At 46.5% G+C, this 27,280-nt stretch overlaps 1 protein-coding gene across 6 annotated transcripts in view; it reads right to left on the bottom strand.

Annotated features, from left to right (window-relative positions):
• nf1a (neurofibromin 1a) overlaps positions 1 to 24,825 on the bottom strand; it is a 71,300-nt gene extending 46,475 nt beyond the window's left edge. For 5 of the 6 annotated variants that reach the window (XR_011983287.1, XM_072701374.1, XM_072701377.1 and 2 more), the window contains exons 1-23: positions 24,546 to 24,824; positions 13,394 to 13,537; positions 12,751 to 12,834; positions 10,927 to 11,117; positions 9,233 to 9,339; positions 9,069 to 9,136; positions 8,278 to 8,353; positions 7,867 to 8,024; positions 7,497 to 7,670; positions 7,250 to 7,378; positions 7,012 to 7,086; positions 6,314 to 6,445; positions 5,403 to 5,537; positions 4,151 to 4,249; positions 3,916 to 3,995; positions 3,704 to 3,827; positions 3,315 to 3,561; positions 2,810 to 2,883; positions 2,503 to 2,586; positions 1,307 to 1,651; positions 693 to 832; positions 267 to 389; positions 16 to 99 (exon numbers count right to left, since the gene is read on the bottom strand). Coding sequence is in view for 5 of the 6 variants with exons in the window: in XM_072701374.1 (XP_072557475.1) it covers positions 16 to 99; positions 267 to 389; positions 693 to 832; positions 1,307 to 1,651; positions 2,503 to 2,586; positions 2,810 to 2,883; positions 3,315 to 3,561; positions 3,704 to 3,827; positions 3,916 to 3,995; positions 4,151 to 4,249; positions 5,403 to 5,537; positions 6,314 to 6,445; positions 7,012 to 7,086; positions 7,250 to 7,378; positions 7,497 to 7,670; positions 7,867 to 8,024; positions 8,278 to 8,353; positions 9,069 to 9,136; positions 9,233 to 9,339; positions 10,927 to 11,117; positions 12,751 to 12,834; positions 13,394 to 13,537; positions 24,546 to 24,605 (2,933 nt within the window). In the remaining variant the exon portion in view is untranslated. Of the gene's footprint in view, positions 1 to 15; positions 100 to 266; positions 390 to 692; positions 833 to 1,306; positions 1,652 to 2,502; positions 2,587 to 2,809; positions 2,884 to 3,314; positions 3,562 to 3,703; positions 3,828 to 3,915; positions 3,996 to 4,150; positions 4,250 to 5,402; positions 5,538 to 6,313; positions 6,446 to 7,011; positions 7,087 to 7,249; positions 7,379 to 7,496; positions 7,671 to 7,866; positions 8,025 to 8,277; positions 8,354 to 9,068; positions 9,137 to 9,232; positions 9,340 to 10,926; positions 11,118 to 12,750; positions 12,835 to 13,393; positions 13,538 to 24,545 lie in introns of all 6 variants that reach the window. The other variant, XM_072701375.1, reaches the window with a different exon arrangement.
• Positions 24,826 to 27,280: the final 2,455 nt, after the last annotated feature.

Genomic DNA, 27,280 nt, shown 5'->3' with positions numbered 1-27,280 from the left:
GTGGATTGTGGGTACCTGGTTAGGCACTTGACATCGTCATCGGCTGCTTGGTTGGATGTTCCCATCACCCAGTCCGTCAGGTACTCCACCATCTTATTCCTGGAGGAACACAGAGACCGTCAGGTGTGTACTTTCAAGTATGCCAGCCAGGGTCACTAAGGGTGATGGATATGTACACGGCTGCAAGAATCACCATATTTGTTTATGCTTTTTTAAAATCTGTAACTAGGCCATCTGACAGGACAAAAAGGTGCGCCTCGTGTCACCTGAACTTCATCTCCTGGCAGAAGGAGAGATCGTCCCTACGCTCCATCATCACTTCTACCAGCTGGCAAAGCTTGGTCTTGATCTGGATGGCGTGGACCATGTTGCCAAGAATGCGCACATACCTAGGGGGTGTTGGTGGGGGGAGCGGGTGGAGGTGAGACGTGACATCTGGTGAGACTTAAACTTTAAACACCTGTTTTCCTCCCATTTCATGCAAGAAACATAGATATTTATCATTCTGTGCATTTAATAAATGTAAATATCAATGTGATGGCTTTTAACAGTAGTTTCAACAGAGTCTGATGAAAGTCGGCATGGATAAAGTGATTGAATCCGTTCATTGTGCCAGTGCGGATACATAAGGAATGCTTTATTAGAATGCTCGATATGCATTATTTGTGCAGGCCTTGGTTAGTCCTCAGCACCTGACCAAGTTGAGCATCATGGTCTCGATGCTGGCCTGGCCCAAGTGCTCAGAGCTGCCCTCGGTGTGGTTGTCCAGAAGGTTCTTCATGATGGCGATGGTCTGTTCCACGAACTGGGTGTTGGTGTCATTGATGGGAACCTGCGATGAAATTTGAGATCCCCCCCCCCCACGTTGGTTTAATTTGAATGACGGAAAGCCACAAAATCAGCAGGCCGGTGTTTTAAGCTGCCCATTTAAAATGTGACATAGCAACTTACTCTCCAAGTGCAAAAACCCGCAGCGTTTTCTGACAGCTTCACATTTTCTCGTAAATCACACATCTTCACGTTGGGTTAAAGGCTGATTGACATTTTGACAGTATCCATGAACCCTCTGGCAAAGCTGCAAGTCTGTAGTGGGCCTAGGGAATGTTATGATATTGCAGCCCAAACCGTCACTGATCCACCCGTTTCTAGGGAAGTACGCGCCAGGGACAACGCAGGGTACGCAGCTGGCGGGCGAAGATTCTACACAGAGGTATGAATCAGCCTAGAGAGCACGAGCGGGATTATGCTAAATGCTAAGCGGCACACATAGGAAGGCATCGGACGGCAGGACGGAAGGGCCACCCACCGGACCCTGAGTGTCAAAGAAGCGGCTGATGCTGTTCTTGAGCTTGTTGAAGAGCATCGGGTAAAGCGCAGGACTCAGCTCCAGGCCCACCAGGTCCTTGATGTTGGTGCGGATCTGCAGGCCCACCTTCTCGTGATTGCACACCATCAGCGACAGCAGGCGGTCCAGGAACTTGCTGAGCGGCGTGTCCACGTTGCCCTCGCTGGACCCCATAGAGATCATGGAGCCCTTGCGCTCGGCCAGGGGGCCCATGGGGGGGCTGTAGGTAGGCTGGCAGGGCGTGCTCCTCTGCTGCAGGCACACGCCCCCCAGGGCGCACAGGAAGCCCGTCATGTTGATCCACTCCTGCGGGCGAGAGAGGTCCAGTCCCAAGACCCATTACTATGTTTGGACGGAATTTGAGTTTTACTTTCAATATGCAATGATGTGGACCAGATGCAATTCAAGCTTACCTTTAAAACAAGCCTTTAATCAAATTATATTTAATTGAATTTAATAAAAATTTTATTGTCCATTATTCATTTGGTCTGCCAGTATCCTAAACAGTGGTATGTTAGTGACATTTGTTTGATTCTTCAAGTACTTTGGGGCAAACTTATTAAGAAAGGCACTATCCAAAAATCCTTAGCTCAATAACATCGATTATATCCTGCTTATTTCTGATTGGTCACTCATCCTGACCAATAGCCAGAAAGGAATGATTTCTCTTGCGCAGGACACAAGCCACATGCAGGGGCATCGAAGGGGCATGAGTATCCTTGCGGATTCAAGGGGCCCAGCACTTAATAGGGGCCCTTAATTTGGGCAGGGCTTCCTGCACCTCCCAAAATTTCGAGCTACTCCCTGGTCACATGACAAGTCACATGACGAGGCAGGAAGCTCAGAATGAAGACACCAGTTACACATCAGTGACCTGGACACAAATTCTGGTCAATGAAGGTCCTTTAAGTAAAATAGCACTGAGTGGAGCCAAGTAAGGGTAAAAGCGCCTGAAATGCAGCCATTTACTGAAATTTACCCCATGGCTATCCGTGTGGGAATACAAGAATTTATTTACATATAAACACAAAAATTACTGCTTCCACCACAGAAGGAAGACAGAGCACCGCATTTAGAGTACATAAGCCGTCCCTCCCCAGCAGTGGTCATTCCTGCGACGTGGGTACAGGAGGGAAGCCGCGGGACGTGACCCTCACCTGGCCGTCCTCAATCTTGATTTTCGGGTGGCTAAGGATTAACTTGGTGGCCTGTTCCCATTTGGCGTACGTGTCCTCCCAGGCCTGCGCAATGGAAGGGCACCGTCAGACAGAGAAGACCTCTGCGGTCGTCACCTTCCCTCCCTTGACAGTCTGATCAGATAGAGGGTCCCGCCGATGGCCAACGAGTCCGAAACAGCTGCCCAGTTCGCTTACACCTCGGGCCGGCCCGGGCCCCCTCCCAGACAGCACAGGACGCTAGGCTGGGGGGTAAAGCCTGGACAGGACCCCAGTGCCTCACACTCACCTCAGTATTTCCTGCAGTGGGGTGTTCTGCCCTCCTCAGCAAAGCCATCACTCTCTTCTGCAGGGCGGCACGACCTGCATGCACATAGAGGTCTGCCTTCAGTGGCGGCTGTACACTGATAACACGATCTAAACTACTGCTTTGTGAAAATCCCCAGAAGGGTTATCTGTCAAAATAGGTTCTTAATACAGCAACTTGCAAAACTTAATGCTGCTTAATTACTATAGATGTTTAGCAATTTGCTTACATAATGTATTCACCTTACACTCATTTCACTATATACTCAACAGCCATAAACACATACATCATTCTAGGTAATTGTGCAGCAGTCATTACAGCTGCACAGTAAAGAGATTTTTGTGGACATTGCTGCCCTCTAGTGCTACGGAGGTAGATTGCGAAAAAGGAGGCCATCATCCCTGTAAACATTTCCAAACTACAAAACAGAAAGGAAACAAACTAAAGGATGGAGGGGGTTGGTTTTTGAAGCAGGTGACCCACCCACCTGTGGACATCATGTTGCTAACGGAGGCAAACTCCATGAAGGTGTTGTAATTGGGCAGGATATTCTGCACCGGCACCTCGTCCACACTGCAACGGATGTCGGCCTCCTCGCACAGGTGCCGGAAGCAGGACATGGCCACCAGCACGGCTTCCATGTCGGGGCTCCACAGGAACATGTAAAGGGACACCTCTAGTTTGGTCTGGGCCTGCCGGCAGATGGGGATGCCGCTCCCCAAGGTAGCACACTCCTAAAGACCAGGAGAAGGTGGGAGGTGTGAACCAGTTTGTTGGCTGCAAAGTCAATCCCACCATGAATAAGGTCAAGTTTGGCACTGGAATTTTGGGATGTCCAGCTTTGGCAACTCATGATGCCGCGGCACATGAGCCCACCTTGTTCTTGAGGAGGAACTTGTTCCTGCAGATGAGGATCTCCCGCAGCCACTTGAGGATCTCTGTGCTGTTAATCATCTGATGGCCAATCAGCTTCTTGCAGATAAGGTATAGGACCTGTGAGCTGGGAGGGGTTGAGTCGACATCAGAGCAGAGCTGAGTTAGCTCACAGTCATATCTGTACACATTTTAGGCAGCAGAAACAGTGATACCTGATGTCCCAAAAGGTCTCCATTGGTGCATCTGGGTTCCACAGCGCTATGGTTTCAGGTTGGTGCAAGACGAGCAGGGCCTGTTGAGGCAGATAATAAGCGCACCCTATGGCAGAATGTTTCTAGCAATGCTTTACGACAGATACTGTAAAGGCAGATCAGTACTATGACTGGCCACACCCAGGGCCAAGAAGCACAATGAGCAATAACAAGCTGAAGAAATAAAGATACCAACCTCCATGGCCTCCTGGGAGATCTCAGGCATGCTGGCCAAGGGCACCAACTGAACAAGGCCCATGATGAGGTCCACTGTGCTGTTCTGCATCTCCTGGCCCTACACAGATGACAAAGCTCACATGAGGCCTTGTCCTCACCCCAGATGCAGACTAGACTATTGAAAATAATCCACTACCTCCACCCAGCCAAAAAACCAAAACCACCTACTGATATGCAAAACGAATACAAATTCCAGTCCCGGCTCAGTGCTGCGAAGTGCCAACGTTTTCACAGCAAGAAGTCACCGCTGGCAAAGCTCGTCACACAACAGGTAACAAAATCCTGGCCTTGACTCAACAACTTCCATTAAATGAGAGCTGGGAGGTCGTTCCCAGTTCTGGGATAATCTGCGATAAATCTTGCCCTTTCAAGTGGATTGACCAAAATAATCCCCTGCCCTAAATGAGCACAAACCAAGCATTTCAAATCAGCTTTCCAGCAACGAAAATCTTGGATGGTGGGAGAAGAGAAAAGTCAAGAAGCGAACCATGAAATTCTTGATTTTTCTGTGTGATGTTTCACACGGTGAATAACAAAGCTCAACTGCGCTAAACTCAGGACAGTGCTGAAGCCCAAATTGGGACGACTGCTCCATGTCCCTCCATCCTCTCACCTTCACTGTGCCTTAGATATCTTTCGGAATAGAGGGCATGAAAACTCAACCAGGACAGTACACAATTTTGATGCTTCTCCACTGGCATTCAGGAATCGAGCCCAACCGCGACAAGAGACCAGTTCCAGCTTGCTTCGGCTTTCCATTGCAAAAGGGTCGGCTGAGAAAAAGGTGTTGCTGAATTTGGAGAGCGACAATGACGTGAGACCTGCTTATTTACTGTTCACAGAGTATTCATCATGATTAACTTTGTGCTATTTTCTGCTAGCACGTCTAGGAGACTCGTACATCGCAATGTGCAATACTACTAATAATTAATAATATATAGAATATGCCCTTTATTCCTTCAGATAATTCATGCCTATCGACACAGAACACCAGTATCTCCTTGCATTAAGCCTAATTAGATGGTGCCAATGCAACTAGCCCAGTTTGGTCACACTTTCAGCCCCATGTCAGCTGGGGTATAGCTTGCACAATTTACAACGGGAAACCGTCAGTTCACAGCACGGCTCAGTTCTCAGTGGCAGTGGCATGTTGATTTGGTGTCTCAGTTTGTAGCAAGAGACATCTAGTGGCACGACCCTGTGAGGCTTACATGCAGCATGAGCTTTGGGTCGGCGTGGATCAGCTTGACCATGGCCAGCAACAGGTGCTTATGGCTCCTAGTGTCCAGATCAGTGGTCTTCTCTTTGAACTTCAGGCTGGTCATCTTCTCCTTGAATGTCTGGCTCTATTGGGTGTGGAAGAGTGGACAACAAAATAATTGTCTTCCTTAGCGCAGGAAGAACACCAAGAAGAGCTTTAAAATAGAAATGGTCAAGGTGGGTTGACATGGCAACCATCCTCTCCCCTGTCCTACCCAGACTTTAAACAGGGGTTTGCTTTTACATTCCTCTTTGGGTCAACAGATTATATTTCCTGATCAGAAGCAGCTTAATTGGTATGACAGTAATTAAAACCAGAAAGCGGGATACAGCTGGAACCAAACCAGAAGTAAGCAGGAGTCTTGAATATGGTTGCAAAATTCTGGGAATTTTCCATTAATTCCCATATATTCCTGGTAATTCCCATGGAAAGTTTCCAACTTGGAATATTCCCAAAATTCCCTATCTTAATTTCCCACGGAATGGAAAGTTTCTGGAAAGTTTCCGGAAATTTAACGCACCTTTGTAACCCTAGTCTTCAAGAAGGATCTTTGTTGAGTAAAGCATAATACCACCAAATGAAATGGCCAATGGATCAAAATGACCAGAAGAGAAGATCCCCAGAACTGACAAAAATATGCCTGCTACAGCAGAAAAATGGAGAGAATTTCCCAGCTAACCATGGAGCAATGAAAGGATTGCAGGGTCAGGCCACAGAATGGAAGAGTTCCCGGATGTCATATTATTCATACACCTTATGGCTTCCCCACATGGTAGAGTGGTCTGTCACCTAGAAGGTTCTGGATTAGGGAGCAGGGTCACGCCACCTGGACACCTGAGGGAAAGAGGCACAGAACCTTACCGGTGTCATGCGGAGGGGCGCATGGGTCCCAAAGCCCTGTATGACCCGGCCCAACGTGTCGTTGAACATAGACCGCAGTTCTCCAGAGTAGCAGTAGACAGCATCGATCTTGGGCCACCAGTCCAGAGGAGACTATATGGAGAAAAGTCAAGTGATAAGAACTTCAACAGTCTCCTGCCCACCATTCTTTGCTGTAGTTTATGCATCGGGGGGGGGCTTGGGGGAGTGCCTCAAAGAAGGCGGCCTTTCAGAGGCAGTGAGGGGGAACTGGCTCATCCCTGAAAGCTCGCAGACACACACAACCCAAAAAGGGTCTCAACAGAAGAAGCACTGAGGCTGTCAGGGTCAAACAAATGGCACGGACAGCCAGCCACACACACACACACACACACACACACACACACACACACACACACACACACACACACACACACACACACACACACACACACACACAATGCCTATAAACATCTACAGCACTCCTCTTCAACACAGGGCAATATGCCAGACTTGCATACAACCAACAAGTGACATGAGGCCTTGATGAATATGAAAGTTAGCATAGTGCAAATTCCAGGTCCCCAACCCTATAGTGCTTCAAATCCTGCAAGATCTCATTTCAAGTTGTTAAATGCGAAGAGTCTGCAGTTTAACCGAGACACCCCCCATATGGCCTGGTCAAAGAAGCGGGTGCTTACGTTGGTGATGATTCTGTGCAGGGAGTTGACCAAGACAAAATGAAAGGTGGGTGGAGACGAAGAGGAGAGACAGACCTGCCAAAAGAAGAGATGCAATCCAAGAGATTAAGTTGACTGGTTGACTGATTGCGGATTATTACTTTTCACATTTGGTCTAATCATTCAGCGAGACTTGGTTTTTGTGGTGTGCATTTCCAGCTAAATTTAGAAGGCAAAATACGCAGGCAAGCACACCAACCTTAAAGTGCTGGTTGTTGTGCGGGTTGATGCGGAAACAGGAGACAAAGCAGTCAATCATAAGGTCCACATCGGCACTCTGGCTGCCTGCTCCACGCGAGAAAGGCTTTGTGGGATTGAAGAGTAGGGCCTGATAGGAGACACCAAATCAACTAGTTGGTCCGGGTAGGGGGAGTGCAGGGTTTATTAACCCAAGCAGGGGGGTCCATGCAGACTTGTGGCTTACCACAGTGACCTTGATGCCTCACCTTGAGGTCAACCACGATGGACTGTACCAGGACGAAGATGACAGAGTGGTCCTCCCAGTTGACGTAGGTGGAGGCCTTGCAGAGTTTCACACAGGCAATGGCTGCACTCTCCGTCAGTTGTTTGCTGCCACCATGACCCGCCAGTGCCTTGCGCAGGTTCTCCAAGAACAGCTTCTGCAACGACAGCGGCTCACTATACACGGCCTTACAAACACAGCCCTGAACCCAGCTCTGGCATTTATGATCATCTCGTACATTGATTAAGACTTCCCCATTGACTTCCTTTCAGTGTCATTCGCTCCTGTTATAGCCAACATTATTCTGGACAGAGATGTTGGATTAACCCAAAGCAAACCCAAGGAAGCCTCACCTTGTTGGCCGTGCTGTCTTCCACCACATCGCGGGAGATGTTCTGCGTGATCTCGGGACAGAGGATGAGGAGGATGATCTGGAGGGGCCAGACAGCGGCCTTGCGCTTGGCACTCTCTGCGAAGCTGTCCACCAGGTCGAAGAGCTTCTCCGCACAGTCTGAAGAAGGTGAGAAGTGGGCATGGGGGATAATGAATAAGAGGACACAGACCAAAGCTTTACCTGAAGCAGGTTTATTGAGAACAAAACAGGACTGACAACCACCCTTTACTATGCTCTTCAGCTGGTAGATGGCATAGGAAACAGCAGAACCGGAAACCTAACAGATGCACACCGAAGCACGACAGGGTTGGTTTGTAGATTCGGAAAGCAATACAAAAGAAGGTGCGGACCATGCGGAATCTTCCTTTACCTGCCATGTCTGTCTGGGGGCGCTGGTACAGCATGGTGAACTCATCAGGATAGTTCTCCACCCAGTTCCAGAAGGCCTGGACGACAAAGATCATCAACGCGTTAAACGTTATGCCAGGGTTCCTCGATTCTGGTGCTGAAGAGGCAGTCTGCCTCAAACACGCTTATTAAATTGCGTCATCACCTGAAAGGCAGACAAAAATATCTGCGTTTTTTTAAATGCTCCCAGGGTGGTGAAGATGGCAACACTCGCTCTCAGAAGAGCTCAGAGAGATACACTGCAATGACCAAAACTGCTCACTTTGTGGATAATTGTCAAAAAGAAATGTTCTGATGTTTAGTTCAGAAATGTCACGAGAGCAGCTTTGACAGTATGAACAAGCTAAGTGGAATTTAACTCTTGACTTCACAAAACCGATATCAAACACCACAGAAATTTACCGAGAGGTTGCTTTCTATCACCATGGAACTATGATACTTTTATAACTTTTACCCAACAGGTAAGAAACAATGACTAAGTAGCATTTATTACAGACTGTTCAGTACAAGTCTTTGACTCCCCTAACTATAACGAGATATATCATCTTTAAAATAAGTAAACAGAATAAACCGAGTTTTTAGGCACCTTACTTTTCAGAGTATTAGAACAAGCTTCAAATATTTCTCATTTGCAGACTCATTTCTAAACCAAGGAAGAAGCTATAAATGGCCACCAGGGGGCAGCATTAGAATCCCTGGCAGGAAAGGCTGCGGACAGTATTCAGATCGTACAACAAAAAAACAACAACAGACCTTCTCCAAACTGTTGATGACACTGAGCTGAGCGGGTTTCTTCAGTGTTTTAAATTTGAACACCGTTTCTGCAGAGGAGGGGACATAAAAACACATTCATGTTACAAAAAGAAACATCTAATTTTTCCCTGGCTGGGAAACGCAACTGTTGGCTGAGCCCCTACCCTGGAGAAGTCTTTTGAGCTTGGAGCAGTCCACGTTGATGTACTGGATGAGCTCGATGTCGTGGACGTCCACGTTGTCTTCTGAACACACCGTGAGCTCCTGCAGCCTGAGGGGAGACACAGGCCAAGTTCTCAAAATAGCTCTGTCATACATGCCACATGGTTGGCGCGGTTAGCATCGTGCCTAGCCTGCTATCACGCACGGTGTTCAATTAGCATTTAGCATCTGTGCTCTTCCAGATCCAGGATAATACATAGTGCAAGGTTACCATTTAGCAGACAGCTACCTCAACCCAATAACATATAGCATAAAGTTAGCATTCAGCACTCAGCGCAACCCCTGACCCACTACTATATCTGTGGTATGCACCTAACGTTTAGCCAACGCTCCTGGCCAGGAGCTGTGAGAATGCATTTCCTGAATGGATCTGCACTTCCCGAATCAGGCCAAGATATTAAACACCACTTCATGGCCTCTGCCTTCGAGCCTGCATACTGGTCAGCTGACTGTGACAGCCAATCAAAACTGAACGCTCGACAATAATACATTTCATTCGTCAACGAGTGGCTCCTAGAAAATGAAGTGTCATTTGTCATTTTGAAAAAAGTTGCACACAAAAAACAATTGCCAAAATGACGATATCCTCAAAACAACAGGATACATTTGAATTCATCACTAGGCAGGCTGTATCTAAAGAGGAGTTTTTTTTGTAATGCATTTACTGCAATGAATAAAAGCATAAAACAGAAAATAATTAAGCATGACGAGAACGTGAATAACATGATGCAGGGGTAAACTTTTGAAGTTAAGAAGTTCATAAAAAATGCCTCTTACTTATACATAAGTAAGTAAAAGCCAGAACTAATGTAAACTTTTGCCACCATAGTGGACAGTTATGGTTTAAAAGACAGCTGCTAAGTTTGTTTTGGTAACACCATAAATTAACCAAAGTCATACCGGGAGGAGGAAGGGAGAAGTTGTACTTCACTTGCACTAGGTCAGATCTAGTCTCACAAAGGCTGCAGACAGCTTTAACACCCACAGAGAAGCACAAAGTGAGTCTTTATGCAGAAATCCGGAGGTCCAGACACTACCACTCCCCGCCACCCAAAATTCCCAACCAGGCCCAATCCCCCCCCCCCTTCCCCCACCAAGTCCCCTCAAGCTACCAGCTGCTTCACAGATCAGCCCTACCGCACTATGGGGCAGGAAGCAAGGGAGGGGCAGGTGGAAGGGGACAAGGGCCAGCAACAAAGATGCTAGCGGGCCGAGTCTCTTGGGAGGAGAAAAGGTAGGAGAGACATAGAGGAGGGGGCTGGGAGGGAGAAAGATAATCCTCCATGTCAACATTCTCCGTGTTTTGGTGTAGTACCGTGATGCTCCACCAGGGGCTCACATCAAAGAGAATGGACACGCCAGACAAATTTTGACGTAGAAATATTGATATATTTCGTAATGCTAAAAAAAATAAGCACTTTAATTAGGCTCATCTGCATATTGATGTCTCAAGACAGAAACAAAACCCCCCCCACCAGAAAACTTAAAATAAACTAAAAAAAAAGAAAAAAAAAACATGGAACCCTGGTCCCTTCATGTGCCACGGAGGGAGCAGAGTGTGTCCCGGAGGTGGAGGTGTCGCGGAGGCTTGTAGCAGCGAGTTGCAGGAGGAACCCAGCACTGCCCACATCGCTACCTGGTGGCGATGCGGCTAAAGACGGCGTTGAAGTTGTTGCAGCTGAGGGAGAAGAGGACCCCCGAGGCAGAGCTGCGCAGCTCGGCCGCGTGCGGGTTGCCGTCGCGGTACGTGTGGATGAAGTGGCAGATCTCTGGCAGGAGCTGCTTCACCAGCATCGTCTCGTCCAACCGCATGCAGTCCTTGGGTTGCTGAAGAAGGTGGGGTAAGGGGCACAGGGAAAAACGAGGTCAAAGAAACAGAAATCTCATTGGAAAGCTGCTGGGCGGGGCAGAGGGGCGGGGACAGAAGCGACGACCAATCACAGGCTTTCACATCGCAGGCCTTACTTTGGCCAAACTGCATCGGCACCAAGGCCCCAGTCACAAATAAGAACAGCTAGGTCAGATCCATGAGGCTCAACCCCTAATCTGAGGGGCAAGAACAGAACAAAAATCTAAGTGAAATTTTTTTTAGGGCGGAACCAGGCATAACGGACTGATCATCCTGTTTTGGTGGCATTTTTAACAGCTGGTTATGGAATCGAGCGGACGGTCTACAATGGACAGGCCAGCCCCGGGTTCCAGCATGAAAGAGCGGCACACTCGAAACCTCGCAAACAGGCCTATTAACGAATCGATACGAGCTCAGGAGCTGCAGTATACCCGCCCACCACGGGCTCTACGCCGGCGGTCCAGTGGAGACCATTGCAACCCATCTCCACAGAATAAATCGCCAAGCCTGGAGCAAAAATCCAACCCATTTTTCGAACGCTGAATGGGGGGCTGGGGCCTGGCTGAATCACACGGTTGATGTACAGCGAACATCACAAAGATGTGGAACATGCCAGAACACGTGCAACAAAAGGCAGTCAGCACCGAGGCAAGAAGGCGGGGCTGGCGAGCTGACTGCAGGCCGACAAACCCCCCTCCGCTTCCCCACCCAGGCTTCGTGAGCACCGGCCTACGGCTGCCACGAGAAAACGTCTCGCTCACGACAGATCTCAAATCTCAGCTGAAACGTCACCTTACCATTGGCGCAGAGTGGGGGGGGTGGGGGGGGAGCATCAGACGCCACAGATCATTTTTTGAAAGCAGCCTTTCTGCTCACGAATTAAGGCGCTATATCAGGTTCTCTCTCTGTGGCTTGTGGGCCACGTCGGCAAAGGCGGGGGGAGGGGCTTCCTATTCCATCACCATGTCGGAGAACACCAGGAATCGGCGTTCAGCTTTTTTTTTTTTTTCACATAGGAGTTTTCCCTGCCGATGGCATGGGGTTCGGCGACCATGCAGCGGCGCATGAAGGCCCGGCATTCGGGGGGCACCGCACGCAGGCAGGAGGGCCGGAGTCGCGCAGCTGAGCTGGCTTCCATCTCAACGCACCCATTAATGCGAAGCCTACGCAGGAAACTCCCAGCGATCCCATCGGAGGCTGTGCAAGCGCTAAAACTCGAGGCACAAAAACACCTGCAAAAGTCATCTAGTGCAGCACGAGAGAGAGAGAGAAGGGAGGATGACAAGTGGAGGGGAGGGGTTGAGCACATTAACAGAGATGCATCTGAACAACCCCCCCGCCCCCCCCCCTCCGAGTCTCCTCCAGGTCCAAATTCGCTCCCTGGCCAAACACTGAACGGCCCCAAGGCAGATTCCGTCACGGGCCACAGCTATCCAGCTGCAGTGCAGTCACTGGTCACATGATTGCTTCCATCCAATAAGAATGCAGATATGCGACGATGGCGAGGGAGGCATGATGGGATTGCCATGTGGTAGACTCAGGGACAAAGCATGCACACGTACACGCTTACGGACACACACACAAACACGGGCAGGGAGTTGGTCTCCTCACCCCAGCCAGGCACTTCTCCAGTGTGTCCAGGATGATGAGCTGAGAGAGGTAGAGGTTCTTCTCTGCATTCTCCCCAAATATCCGCTGTAGAAGGGGACAGACACAGGAGAGAGGAGTCTGGAGAAGATCAATGGCACATACCAACCAGGACCACATGCCCTGATATGGGGGCGGGGGGTAAGACTGCAGCTCAAACATTCCTTACTCATGACTCTACTACCTGGGCGGCTAAGACTCATAACTGATACAGAGACTCTTACTCAAAGGTGCAAAGGTGCATTCTGTAACAGGGGACATAAGCTATGCAGCAGGGTCTGTCCTAATATGAGCAGTCAACTGGGATTGCAGACATAGCGACTCCCGACTCCCAACTCTACCCTCCCCCTCCCCCCCAACCAACAGATTATAGCCACAGGTGACCTTTACAGCCTGCCAGCTCCTACCTCACCTCCTGGTCACTCGGTTCAGAGTCTGGCCAGGAAGTGACACGCAGAGAGCAGCGGCAGAGTCTCACCACAGGTGACAGTACTTCCGAGCCAATCGACAGACTCCCTCCAGGGTCTAAGACGAGGGCACAAGCGAGAAGCCCGTGCCGACCATACGGACGACTCGGGCCGAGGAGAGCCAGGACCGGCCCACTCACCATGTTGTTCACATTCTTCAGTATGTTGGTGAGGCCGCTGATTACCAAGGAAAACTTGTACTTGGAAATGTTGATCAGGCATTCCTTGTTGTGCTCCGTGCTGACTTTGGTGTGAGTGTTCTGTGGCCCCGCTTTGATTGGAAGCTAGGAAAAAAAAAAAAAACACAAACACAGGGGGGACTGATTCTGCGTTCGATTATCTCTCGGAACTCGGAAATTCCCGTTCGAGCTACCCACATCTCGGAACAAACATGGCTGCCTTCATGAACACGCTGCTGTGTGTTGTTGCTTTATATTTTAGCAGATTATTATTTATAAGATTATTTTTTCCAAGACAAACAAACAAGAAACGCAAACTAGTCAAACCACATTAAAATCTTTATAAAATATTTTAGTACATTCACAGCAATATTCTTTTTTCGAGAGGCAAACAAAGTACAAAGAAACAAAAGACACTAACAAGTCTGGTAAAAATCTGATATTACATGCTAGGATACTGTTCACGGTCATGATATAATATTCTCTAAATCGAACACGTGCAATTACATTTATAACTAATAAAACATTTAACAAAATAAACAATTTCAAAGATTTATGAAATAGAATTACTGTTGACTGTGTAAGCCGCCATGTTGAAATTACGTCACAGGGGAAACTCGGACAACAAAATCTTGTCCAACATCAACGTCATAAAAGAGGCATGTTTCCGACAGGAAGTGACGTTTTCATCCGAGTTCCGACTCAGGGAGAAATAATCGAACGCAGGATTAGTACATAAGAGCAGGAAGACTAACTCAACTCAAAGCACATCCTGGGTCAAAGGTCCGCAGAAAGCACTGACTGAATGTGGTCAGTGGACCAATCACAGAACACCAGCTATTCCAATAAACCTCCTTATGATGTATATCCTGTTGACCATAGATTTAATTATAATTTGCTTTTAAGTAAATATGCTAAAAGTTAATTCACAGTCAAGAACAAACAAAAAAACAAGCCTCTGGTATGCATATATGATGCATTTATAACCTTCTTGTATATCCACCAATTCCTGCGCAAAAAGTTATTATAAACAGTGAATCACAAAGAGCAATATAAATTTTACGATTCCTGCTCAGCACCATTTCGATTTTATTGTTCCGTTTTGTCGCAAGTCCTGCAAGAAACTGAATTTCGGAAATTAGAGCTAAAAGCACGCACAGCAGCATGAGAGATTTAGCATTAACCATCAGAAAGATCAGCCTTATCACCTTTGCCCGCAGAGAATTAAGCGATTATGCTGCATTAGCCGGAGCGCGGAGGTGGCCTGTTTGCGGCCTGTTCCTGGAAGGCAGTGCTTCGGACGCAGATGGTGGACGGCGGCCCTGGGGTCTCACCGACACCTGGCCAGAGGCTGACCTCACCTAGACCTGGTCGCTGGCCAGGTCACGGCCAACAAATGCTGGCACGGCACGGGACGGGAACCCCCCCCCCCCAAGCAAGCAATGGGTCTAGCAAAGAAACAATCACGACACTTTTCAGAGACCCTCGCAGTGGGTCAGTCCTCCGTGCCACTGATCAGTGAAGGTTGTTGATTCGAATCCTGCATTCAGCAGAGAACCCCAGATGGGACTTTGAGCAAGGCCCTCAAACCCCTCCAAAAAACTAGGGAATAGGGAAGCCTCACCCAGACAAACCATGAAATACATGTTAACTCACTCAGCTCAGAAGCTTGAGGAAGCTAATAGAGCTGATTGCAGCCCTCGCTTATCTTCCCAGCCCAGAAGAATCTACATGCTCACCTGGAGGGTGCAAACCCACCCAGGGCAGCCTTCCTTTCCAGGGAGAAACAAAGAAGCTATTCTTCTCCACGCCCCCACCCAAATCAGTCCCATCCAACAGCAGAACACCTGCAGGTCCGCATCTTCGCGGCCTGGAGCCAGACGGGCCGAGCCGAACAGGAAGGGATCTCCCATACGCCTCATTAAGGAAGCTTGTCTGGGCGTAGCAACAAGCCCCGCCCACAATCTCAAATGGCGGTTACACCACGGAGGTATGCGGTGCCTTCCCCGTGGATCCAAAAGAATGTTCGGCAAGCTCGAAATCTACCGCGTGGGATTACGTTATGCTTTGTGTGTAGGGATCCAAGTTCTTAATTTCGTAATAAAACAATATTCCAGGAGATTGAGGTTCGAATGATATGTAGAGGAACGTGGCTGTTTTGGCCTGGAACAGGACACGCTTGATCTGAAAAGGGATGTCAGTGTGATCTGGAGATCGCCACTCCGAGAGAACTTCATATGAGGCCAGGCTGGTGGTCACTGATGGTGGAGTGACCTCCTTGTGTGAGAGGAACTGACGAACTTCCTCCTCCCCCCACTTCAAACCCTTACCACCCCCCCCAGTACGCTCCCTTCTGGTTCCCAGTAGAGAAGGCATGTGCTGAGATCTCTGGGGGGACGGAAATGAGTGTCCCGAGACAGGGATGAGTCTGCCATGCGAATCCCCCCCACCCACCCCCACACATACACAAACATACACACTCAATCTTTTACATTTATAACTTTGTGGGGACTCTCCATTCATTTCTATCGGCAAAACCCTAATCCCAGCAATGACAACCTTAACCCCAACCCAGCCCTTAACTATAAGTAACCAAACAAAACACAAGGCGCGCACACACACACACTCACACAAACACACAGCCTGGCTTGTTGACATCCATATTCATGGCGGGAACACAGACACTGAGCACTTTGTTTCATGGGCCGGACTCCACATTCTTGGAAGGTCACCAGCTTGCCTCTTCTCCTTATGCACACTTATGCATAGAGGCAGCAAGAGTCGAGGCAGATGCATGTGCATTGTATGTGCAGTGAGAGCAGTCACTCGAGGACGTCACTGTCAGCAGAGCAGGGATGCTGTGCTCCAGAGCTGACATTTGGGCTCAGCCTTGTAAGGATGCCCCACTACAGAATTCCCCAACAAACAGCTTCCAACTTTGAAGGTCCCAGGTGTCAAAGCAGTGCTTTGCAAAAAAAAACAAAAAACAATGCATTTCAGAAAGAGGGAATGTGGACAAAAAGCTCGGGATGCACACAGTTTTACAAAGGAGGAGAAAAATGCAAAAATCCAGAACAATCTTTCATGTTGCAAAGGCAGCCTGAACGACGCAAGGAAATCTCCCCACTTCCATCTGGAACCCCCGCACCCCACCAAAAAAAAAAAAAAAAAAAAGCAGAGAAAGTTTAACAAAGGCAGTAGCACATGCACCGGAAGGATCTGGACACTGATGTTCTCATCGCAGGGACCACAGTCATAAAAAGATATTTTTTTTAAATAAAAAAAACACCAAAATGAATGCACAGAAATGTGTGGAGACTACCATGTCATCCGAGTATGCACTGATCCTTCATGCCCACTGTGACGCTACAGAGACACATTCCTGTCAGAAGAAAAAAATAACCGCTCATGGATTTTGAACCAGTAACCTTCTGGTTCCAAAAAAAAATAAAAAATCAGACCCCCCCCTAAGTATGGTGCCAGGATCAGGCTTAAACAATACCCTGCAGAACAGTAGTACCTCCATCAGTAAGAAGGGTTAGATGAAAGCCTCTGTAGCAAAAACAAAAGCAGACGGGATGGGAAAGAAGGTTAATTAACGTTTGTTGGTAAAGTTATATTATCCTGCTTATATAGTTTGTACTTAATAAAATGGGGGAGGGGGCTATGTATCAGGATATGGATATAATTAAACTGAATTAAAATAATTAAACAAGCATTACAAGAATTGACAGTAGGTCAATGGGGTACTTTACAGCACAATGAAAAACACCGCGCATCAGCTGCAATACCACGGTGATCTGTCGGAATCTGTTGATGACAAATGTTTACACAATGGCTGCCACTAAGGGAAACAAGTTTTTAAAAACTATCTACATTAGTACAAAAACACGCTTTACACCGGAATGATAAGCCTGTAAGATACTAGGGTGGATAACACAATATTATCGATAATCAACAATATCAGACAAGTAACCTGCTGTTGACACCAGAGAGTAACTAATGTTGCTTTTCCACTGGCATACAAGATGTGAACTGTACTCGAGTCGTACCGCGAAGAGACACTTGTTACAGGGCGGCTCCAGTTCGCTTCGGCGTTCCACTGCACAATGGTCCACCTGGCATCAATTGGGGAGCAACACTGACATAAAGCTGAAGACACTTTACAGTTCACATGGTGCACATTATCGTTTACTGTGTGCTAATTTCCTCATTTTCAAGCACGTCCGTGAGAATCGCGATATTTTGTTAGCATCAAATGCTAGCGAAACAGGCATTGGCTTGCATAAATTTCCAGGACGAATACAATTATCGGGACTCCACCAATACTTGTATGGAATACAACTTTTTTACTTCAGATGCGCAGAACAGCAGTATCTCTGTGCATTTCGACCTATCGGATAGTGGGGACGCAAGCAGCTCGGTTTGGTCACACTCTAGCAGAGCCATGTCAGCGCGGTTACAGCTCAATTCTTCATGGCAGTGGAAAAGCGCCACAACTGGCAATAATCACTTTTATCGGTGAAGCAGGCTTAGGCTTCGCGCAAAGTAAGAGATTCACACAAAGTAAAGATTTATGATTTTATAGTTGGCTTTCAGTTCAGCCTAAATCTCTGACAACGTTGAAACCAAAACGAAAAAAAAAATCACTTTGCCATTATTATTTTTTCTTTAACTCCTCATATGGTACGTGAAGGTATCGGTATGCGTAAATGTCGGACATAACGGTGGTATCTGGCTAGGGAATACTGCAAGTTTGTGAACCACTATGTAATTAAACTGTAATTAAATCCGGTTCACCGATCCATTACTTTCCACAGATAATAAAATACGATCAGCACCGCTAAACAGCAGCCCCCTGCCGCCGCCAGTCAGCGAGTTTTAATGGCAACTGTTCACAGGATTTCCCATATATCGTTGCTTACGCTTCTTTCTCTCTTATGCAGTCAGTCCTGCTACTACACAACAAATGTGTTCCTGAAAACTTCACGTTCATTAAAGTTACATTCTAAAATACACATAACCAATGAAGAAAATAAGGTTAGGGGAGTTCAACTCCATAACTTAGTAACGCCAAACAAAATGAATTAAACAAACAGTAATACCAGTGGCTAATGTAATTATATGCATTTCAAATAAGAATTAATTACACATTAATGAATTATATCATTAACATCTCCTATGGGTCTTATAAGTCTCCAGAGGATTGCCTAGTAACTTCAACCGAATGCGCGTAACTTGCTAACTTGTCAACTGCCGAGAGTTGGGCAGTAGTGAGCCATAGCTACCAAGCTGTTGGGCATGCGCACAGCACAAATACATCGGATTACGGTGTGCAGGGGGGTACTGAAGGGAACATGGCTTCAGAGAGTCTACGAAAAGCAAATGTAAGTGAATTTTAAAAAGGCTGCACCTAGGGGTGTAGCGATGCACTCGGCTTACTATTCGATACACAGCTCACGGTTCGGTGCACTTCACGAAAGTTCTAACAAATGTAATTTCAATCAGATGTCTTAGACCCACCTCCTCTACAATCTGACTGGTTCTCTCTCTGAACCAATCACTAGTTGTACCATAAAGCTAAATGCAAACGATCTCTTAATAATAATTAATGAAAAGACGTCTGCTGCATTTTTAATCGTATTTTATTGTTGAGAACTCATGCTACACCGCTAAATGTGAACTGGAAGCTTTACAGGGTCACTTGAAACCTATGGGGTACTTTGAAACATATGGGGTACCTTGAAATTGGATCATCACGATTGCATCACTGGCCTAACAGCTGAGCGATAGGTCACAGGCGGAAGGAATTCGGACGGAGGAAGAGATCTGGCATGACAGCTGTCATTGACAATTAAAGCACAAACACTCAATAAGTCACATTTTGCGACGTAGTGCAACACGGCTTGACCACTGCGATGCGTATCAAACCATAACTGAATTGTGAAATTTCGTGTCACGAATTTTCATTACACCCCTAGTTGCTCTGTGTTTCAATATGATGATTTGCCATATATTTGGAGATTTTTAGAATCTGAGACAACTTGAGCAATGCGTGAATGTACAAAACAGTACGTTTCATTCACTGAAAAGAATCGTTCACAAATTGGATATCACTTGGACAGCCGTTTCTGCATGCAAGTAGTATTTTTCATTAAGACCACAGTGCATTGTAGTTCACGTACTGTTTTTCTCTCTGGCTGAATATCATGCAAATATGAATGCGATTCCGTGTCGTATTGGACTTGGGTACTAATATATCTATTGTGTTAAAATGGCATGTGATATCATATGCTGTAGCAGGACTGACCATTTAAATTTTAAAATCCTATAAAAACACACAACAAAACTTAGTACCAGCATTGATACCAAATGAATCCTGCAAAACATTCTTATTTAAATATTATTTTGCTCTGAAATAAGCCTATTTATGAACTAAACCAACAGGAATAGAAAATAATATTGGTGAAATACATATAGATCAGTTAAACTCCACTGAATGCATAGAATACCGTTACAAAACTTCATCAATGACACTCTGACGTTTACATTTGGTTTATATTGGTGTTTGTTCTGTGCGTGTTTTCGTCACTGGGGAGAAGGATATGCATGAAGTTGCATGCAGACTGAACATGACTTTAAACAGAAACACTAAACTTAATAACCATGAAGTTACATGACTATGTGTTACATCAGTTACCAAGTACACCTGATGATCTTTAAACTCCTTATATAAATCAGTGGGAGTGAGAGACACTCAAGCCATGTTGCAGCAACTGCATCTGGGGCTGCAGGTTCACCCTTTTTATCGGGTTAAAAACCAAAATAACACCATATCTAACTTTTGCCACCCTGCTTATCAACTAGATTTCAGTAGTGGGTCATGCTGGTTTCCATCTTACATCTATGCAGCCGCTCCACAAAACAGACAAGCGATTGAGACTGTCTGCCCAAAGTGCAAATTAGACAGAAATGTCCATTACACAGCGTAGCTTTTAAACAGAAATGTACAGCAACTTTTCATTTAAATATGGAAATTAGCAATATGATAGAATCATACGGTTAAAAATTTTTTGGTATCGTAATACGATACTGATACCAATATATTGAATAACGTTAAAACACACACATGCACACACACACAGATCAGAACCACTGAGGTTGCCGAAGCGCCTTGGGGCTGCAGTTCCCGGACAATTCCGGAAGTACCGACCATCACAACACAAAAATGACCCACAGGAATGCATCACTGAGATGGGGGGGGGGGGGGGGGGAAGAGAGAGAGATGGGGGCTGGGTTGGGCCAAGGCTGGGCCTGCAGCCCAGGTGTCAGCTGTGGCTACAATCACTCCCACAGCGCTCTCTTCTCCTGAGGCGGACTCCAGGAGAAGAGGTCTATGAGGTCTATGACTAGACGGGAGGAGGCAGGACTCCTCGCTGCACACATGCTATGCAGCAGCCAATCAGAGCAGTGCAGCAAACAGCCACATTTTATCACTAAAAAAAAAAAACAAACATGGGTACTTAACAGGCATTGAGACACAGGGACCACCGAAGACCGTTTCTGCTGCAGGAACATCCTTATAAACCCCCCCCCCCCCAACGTCATATGTTCAACTGAAACAAAGGCAACGGTACAAACCAGGTACTAAGTTCAGTCACTGACCTCAACCGATACAGGGCAGACAAATGGAACACAGAGGACATAGATGAGAGCAGATTTCAAACAAATAAGGCATTATGAAGAACCTGCTGACAAACGAAGACGACCAGATAGATTCTTGAGATGGTTTGTGTGATTCTACAGCAACAAGGGAGCACAGGACCGTTTTCTCAAATGATAAGCTTGGAGAGGGGGGATGCCAGTTCAAACTCTTGTGTGTTTATACAGAATTCAACCAGATTTCATCCACTTTGACATGTCATAATTTTAACAAACAGCAGCAATAACAATAATAATACTAAAAAAACTAGCTAGTCATTCAGTGACATGCAAAATATCACCGTTCAAAATTTCTCTACATGATCGGGATCATTATTCACATCCTTTCTGACAAACAAAAATTAATTTATTTGTTCATGGGGAGAATGACATCACCCACTGGCGTGAAAGATAGAGTAGCAAAAACCCAACAGCTTTGGCTAGACCTGAATCTATGCTCACATCCCGCGAGAAGCCCCCCCCCCCCCCCGAATGTGACTTCACCTCCAAGGAAGCTTTTACACACTGCACAAAATTAACGCTTAAGAATGCACTTCAACAGAGAAGTCTGCTGAAATTTCACAAGGTGGACGAGATAACGTTTATTATGAGTTTAATGCTCCGTGTGACACAAAACAGGGACTTATTATTTAGTGAATGTGTTTTTGTTCACGTGCCGTAAACTTCCAGGTCAGGCCCTCTCCAGCCAACCAGAGCGTGACATGGGTGGGACATACACGTACATCAGCCAATGCTATGCTCTCAAGCATTTTTTTAATCCTGATATTTCAGAGGAGGGAAAGTGAAAGGAACCATAAGTCCTCTCTCTTGCCGGCCAAGATGTTGAACCCGACGCCAACGGCACGACCCCGCTGCAGCCCGGGCGAACGGCACGATCCAAAGTGGCTTAGCGGCAAGGCACGGATTTGATCGCCATTATGCTTTCATCAAACCCTAATGAGCCTCGCCCAGCCTCTAAGCCTCGGCACAATCGCCGCTCTGTGGCCTGTGAAATCGGAGGCAGGCGCTAAGCCCAGCTCCAGTACGAGGGCAAATTCTCCTCCAAGCCACGGAACAAGGAGGAGAGACAGTAAATATATCAATTCCAACACACCTGGAGAGAAAGAGCTCAATGCAAACAGATCATCCACAGCCCTGATACAGGAGTGACCAGGTACTTTGCACCAAGACAATCCACAAGTCTGCTGAAACCTGGAATACCTTTTTGTCAATAAGTCCACAAAGTACCAGAAACAGCGCAGGACCACTGAACCCAACAGGCACCTCGCAGCTTCAGTTTACATGTGCGGAACAACAAGGGGTGGGACTCAAGCATAGAGCCCAGCACAGGGCTAGGCTAGTGGTGATAGAGGTGTGATATCTGTGGTCATCTTCAATGCTCTCTTTGCCTCCCAACAATCTGACTGTGCACTGTGGGCCAAGAGCGGTGGAGGGACTGACAAGCATCATCACAGCCTCACAGCGGACACTGGCAGGCTGAGACACCCCCAGCTTCCCCCACAGCTCAAAATCCTCAAGCACAGCGAGGGTGCGGCAAGAAATAACCCAGGCCCAGAAAGCACCTCGACACCTACACCACGGGGGCACGCCATCTGCCTCTGACCTTGCAGGGAAAAGACCGGCAAGATCCCCTTCGTCCAGGCCAATACTCACGGGAAGCACGAACCAGAATCACTCTGACAACGTCCATACTGGCACAAATGTGGGAATCCCCCACATGATCTCATACTTGACATTCAGAATCTTAAAAAACCTCGAGATAACGAAAAACCACAGGGTGTAGGAGAGCCTACAGGGGATGCTGCATTACAACCACATTCCAATTCAAACAAACAGCAAAAGATAAAAACTTCAGATTCTTTTAAACCATGAGGATAACTTAAGGCAGACCGACTTGGTGTGACTGCCATTCTCTGTTGACACAGAATCAATAAGCATAGTTTTTTTAACTGAAAAATTATTAACGTTTAACTATAATCAGGAATCTCGATTATTCCCAATAAGAGTCACTATTTAAGGGCATTTAGCGTGCATGCAGATTGTCATTTAAAGATGTTTTGTATGAAATGCATTTAACCCTTTAACTGGTTCAGAATATGGCATGAAAACACATCAATCTACACTCGTTGGCAAGTTGGATACAAAAGCCATACTTCTCAAATAACATTATGTTGTTGAAAATAAAATGGTACACAATGCTGAAGCAATCACACACAAGAACCAGTTTTTTTGACAGAATTAAAAGTACAAAACGGTGAGAGGAAAACAAAATTCATATTAAACGAGCAGTTTATGAACTTTATAAATTTTATATTTGATGGCATCTTACAATGCATGGATGAATTTAAGCCACTACTTTCAATATTACTTTTTATTTGGTGGAAGGTGCAGATCTTAATACTACATACTAACTGGGCTATATCCGTTAATCTGAACATAATTAATTACATTTGCCTTGAAGGAGGATGGGGCTGGTTATTTCGGTGATCCGTTAATAGTTGCAGCAGGAAATACTCCAATGCACTGTAAACTTTAATACCAGAGCAGTAAGTACCCACACCTCCTTCATTATAGCAAAGGCATTTGCGGATGGCACAGAAAACGTCACTTCTACAGCTAAGCACAGCTCGCAAAACCGCCACAAAATTAACCACTCCAATAAGCTATCATGAGATAGTCCTGCAGTAAATCTGACGTGTTTCATGTAGTTTGGATAGATATCTACCTGTCATCGCCCTTAAATGACACCAAAGCAGCTGCTTGTCATTTTGTGATCACGGTTATTTGGCGACGGAGAGGAATAAATACTATCTAATGTATTTTGAAAGCAGTCCGCTGAAGAGCGGAGCGATGATTTAATGAATGTGGCGCAAACCCCGGTGGCCCAAACCCAGGGCGCACGGTCACCTATGCCGTGCAGATGCCCCGGCCGCCGATCTCTCCCGTGGAGCCGGACGGCCAGGTGAAGCGCATGGCCATGCCGCCCCCCATGCCTTTGTTTATATTCGCCGGCCCTTCAGGCGGCTGTGCACCGCCGGCTGTACAACTCATTCGGGCCGGACTCGAACGCAAAGGGGGATCTCTCGTGGAAATGTCTTCACCCACACTCGTCGATCGCCCGTCCATTCTCCTTCTCCTCCCCTATACGCTACATCCCCGGCTTTTAAAATAACAACAAATGCGAGAGCCGCTTCTCGGCGTCGTCTGCAAACAGCTCGCCATCGTCCAGCATAGTTGACTGGCTTAAGGGACCTGGCTATCATCCGCCTGCAGCCCCGGCCAACATCGGAACGGCTCCCCGCCGCTGCCACGGGCCCTCTCCACCGGCAGCTCCGGTTCCTCAAACACGGAGGAGCAGCGACAATCCCTCGATCAAGCTCCCCATTCTTACCTGCTCGTCGAATCTATTAATTACGGCCTGAACCCATTCCACGGGTTTGTGCGCCGCCATGGCCGGCCGGATGGGAGCCGCGGTGGGCTACGTGCGATCCCAGCAGTAATAATGTCTTTCCCCACGATTTTCCAGCCGCCAGAGCCCAGAAACCGTTATCGAATCGGACGGTGGGGGTTGGTTTTTTTCCCCTTTGAGCAGAGTCTACCATGCCGCCATGACACCACCGGAAGTTTGAATCCTCCTTTCCAGTGTAGCCGTAATGAGACTAGCTTGCCGAGAGATGGTCACTGCGCATGCGCCGTTCGGGATCTGCGCGGGGGGCTGGGGGCCGTGTCAGACCGAAGCCTTTAAGCAAGCGGGTCCGTCGCTGTGTGTCACCAATGCAAGCCAAAATGCCAAGAGAAACTGATGTCATTTTCTACTTATTTGACCGATAAACAATGATGCCTTGGCAGGGAAACTCAGAGAAGGATTTTCTGAATGTTGCTTTTTAGAGATGCGTAACTCCGCAGAAGTGATCCACCTTTTCTGTGGCGCGATGACACGAGTATTTATATTTTTATGTTAAATACATTGCGCTTGGGGTATGTTTATATCTGATTATTCTTCGGCGTACATCGTTATAACATGAGCTGGGTGTGCGTGAAGCTTTGGTCGGGCTGGAAACACGTAACGATGATTTAGTTGCATCTTCTGTCTTTTAATGGTCGTGCCCCTCCCCTTACAGGTAAAACGGGACATTTTCATTGAAGGCGATCTCATGTGAAGCCTCGTTATTTGTGAATGTGTTTGTGAAAGGAGTCGGGGGAGGGGCCAGAGTTGTAAGGACGAGAGAATGTGTGGGCTGGATGTGTGTGAGGAGGAGGGGAGGATTTAATTTAATTTTCGATGCCAAGAAAGAGTGCAGTCTTCAAGTGTTATGTAAGATACAACGGTTGTCAGTATCCCATCCCAAATGATATTTCCTGGTTCTCATATAAGCCCTATTCTAATGTGATCCATATTTTAAAGTAATTAATCATCTTCTGTGTGCGGACAGTCCAGATGCACTGTGCAATGCAGCATTACAGTTCAAAGAAGGTTGTCTCCATAACTTCTGGAGCTCCTCCTCCAATCACGTGCCACACAGAAAATGTAGTTAATCTTACCAACCGCATAATGTACAAAGTTTGTCCGTGCAAATAATGTATGCAAAAGTTAATGGTATGGATGGAAAGCGCGACAAATTCTTTAGAGATGTATGCAATTGTGAATGCAATGCATGCGTTATTTCATAGAATATAAGATTGGGAAATAAGATACAGTACGTCACTTCAAGATGTCTACGACCCCTATTCCAAATGTTTTACCAAGGAGGAATGCAAAGCGTGATTAATCAACTGCTAACCAAGGCAACCCAGAGGAGAAGCTAATCTTTAACCATGCCTTATAAGTTCCCGGCGTTTCGGGTTTCAGCTCGTAATTACTGAACATTGGCACGGTGAATTTTTGAAACAACATCGCTTCCAGCGCCGGAAAGGTACACGCCACGCTGCAATCGATAACAATCGGCGAAAGGCAGTAGGGTAAGGCGAGGGGCTGTGCCGCGGGGCCCACGTGGGAGCGCGCTCTAAGATGTGAATGGAGGAAAAAGCCTCAAATTATGAATGGGCCAGAAGGGAGCGCTCCCGCACAGTGCGCGCACTCCAAATATATGCAATCTACATGTAGTTTCTTTACGTTTACTGGAGCTAAACTGGACATTCAAGGAGATCGTCGCTCATCATTGTATATGTAGCTCAGTATGTACCCAGGGCAGGCTTTAGCAACGCGACAGACATCTTTTAAACCGTATACGGCAACTAAAGCAACGAGACTGGTGTTTATTTTCCAACGTATTTTATGTATAAGACTATAGTAAAATTTTTGTATATGTAATGCGCAGAAATAAAATGGCTTTACATGCATGCCTGGTTGTTCACAAATATACCAGAAGAATATATTTCTGACACTAAATATTGCTGCTTTATGCATTTAAAATACAGTATCGTTATTTATATATTACAATAAATTATATTTAGCTGAAATATAAATTCATAGTTGTAAAAATAATATCAACAATACAGGTTAATTTTATTTTTTATTTTAATATGCATCCTTCTTCCACATATGAGACTGTCCCAGGGAACGCCCCCACTTCAAAGTGCTTAGACAGCGGAAGGATGGATGGATATTTATGGTGGGGATAACATAAACAATGCCATTCATTTCTATGATGATACATCAATATTAAAACTCAAACATGCTGGTAAAATCATGCTGGGAATACAGAAGGTATGACATATTTAATTAACCAGGGATGGAAGAAAAGGCTCTATGGCTGAAAATATGGACTCCTACTGCCCACTAGAGGTGAACTTTTGCAACAGCACTAGCAAATCGACACTGGGACATGAGTACTTGGGCTAGCAGATCGTACAGCAGAATCTCCTCACCAATACGGTCACCAGGAACGTGGGTATAATGGTTTGGCAGATGAAACTCCTTACAGGCAAAACCAATTATGAAGGAAAGATGGATTGTAGCTGTTTAATGGAGTTGGATCTTAAAAGATCAAATGAAAGTAACAGCACACACATTTGATTTCTTAGATAGTAAAGTCATATAATAATATTAACTACCAAATAAGAATCATATATACAAAAGCATCATAAATGAAGAAATCTGAGAATATACAGAAAAAAATGACCACC

Source organism: Paramormyrops kingsleyae, chromosome 17, assembly GCF_048594095.1.
Source record: "Paramormyrops kingsleyae isolate MSU_618 chromosome 17, PKINGS_0.4, whole genome shotgun sequence".
Lineage (NCBI taxonomy): Eukaryota > Metazoa > Chordata > Actinopteri > Osteoglossiformes > Mormyridae > Paramormyrops > Paramormyrops kingsleyae.
The sequence above is the reverse complement of the archived record's forward strand: the minus strand, read 5'-3'. Positions and strand labels throughout refer to the sequence as shown.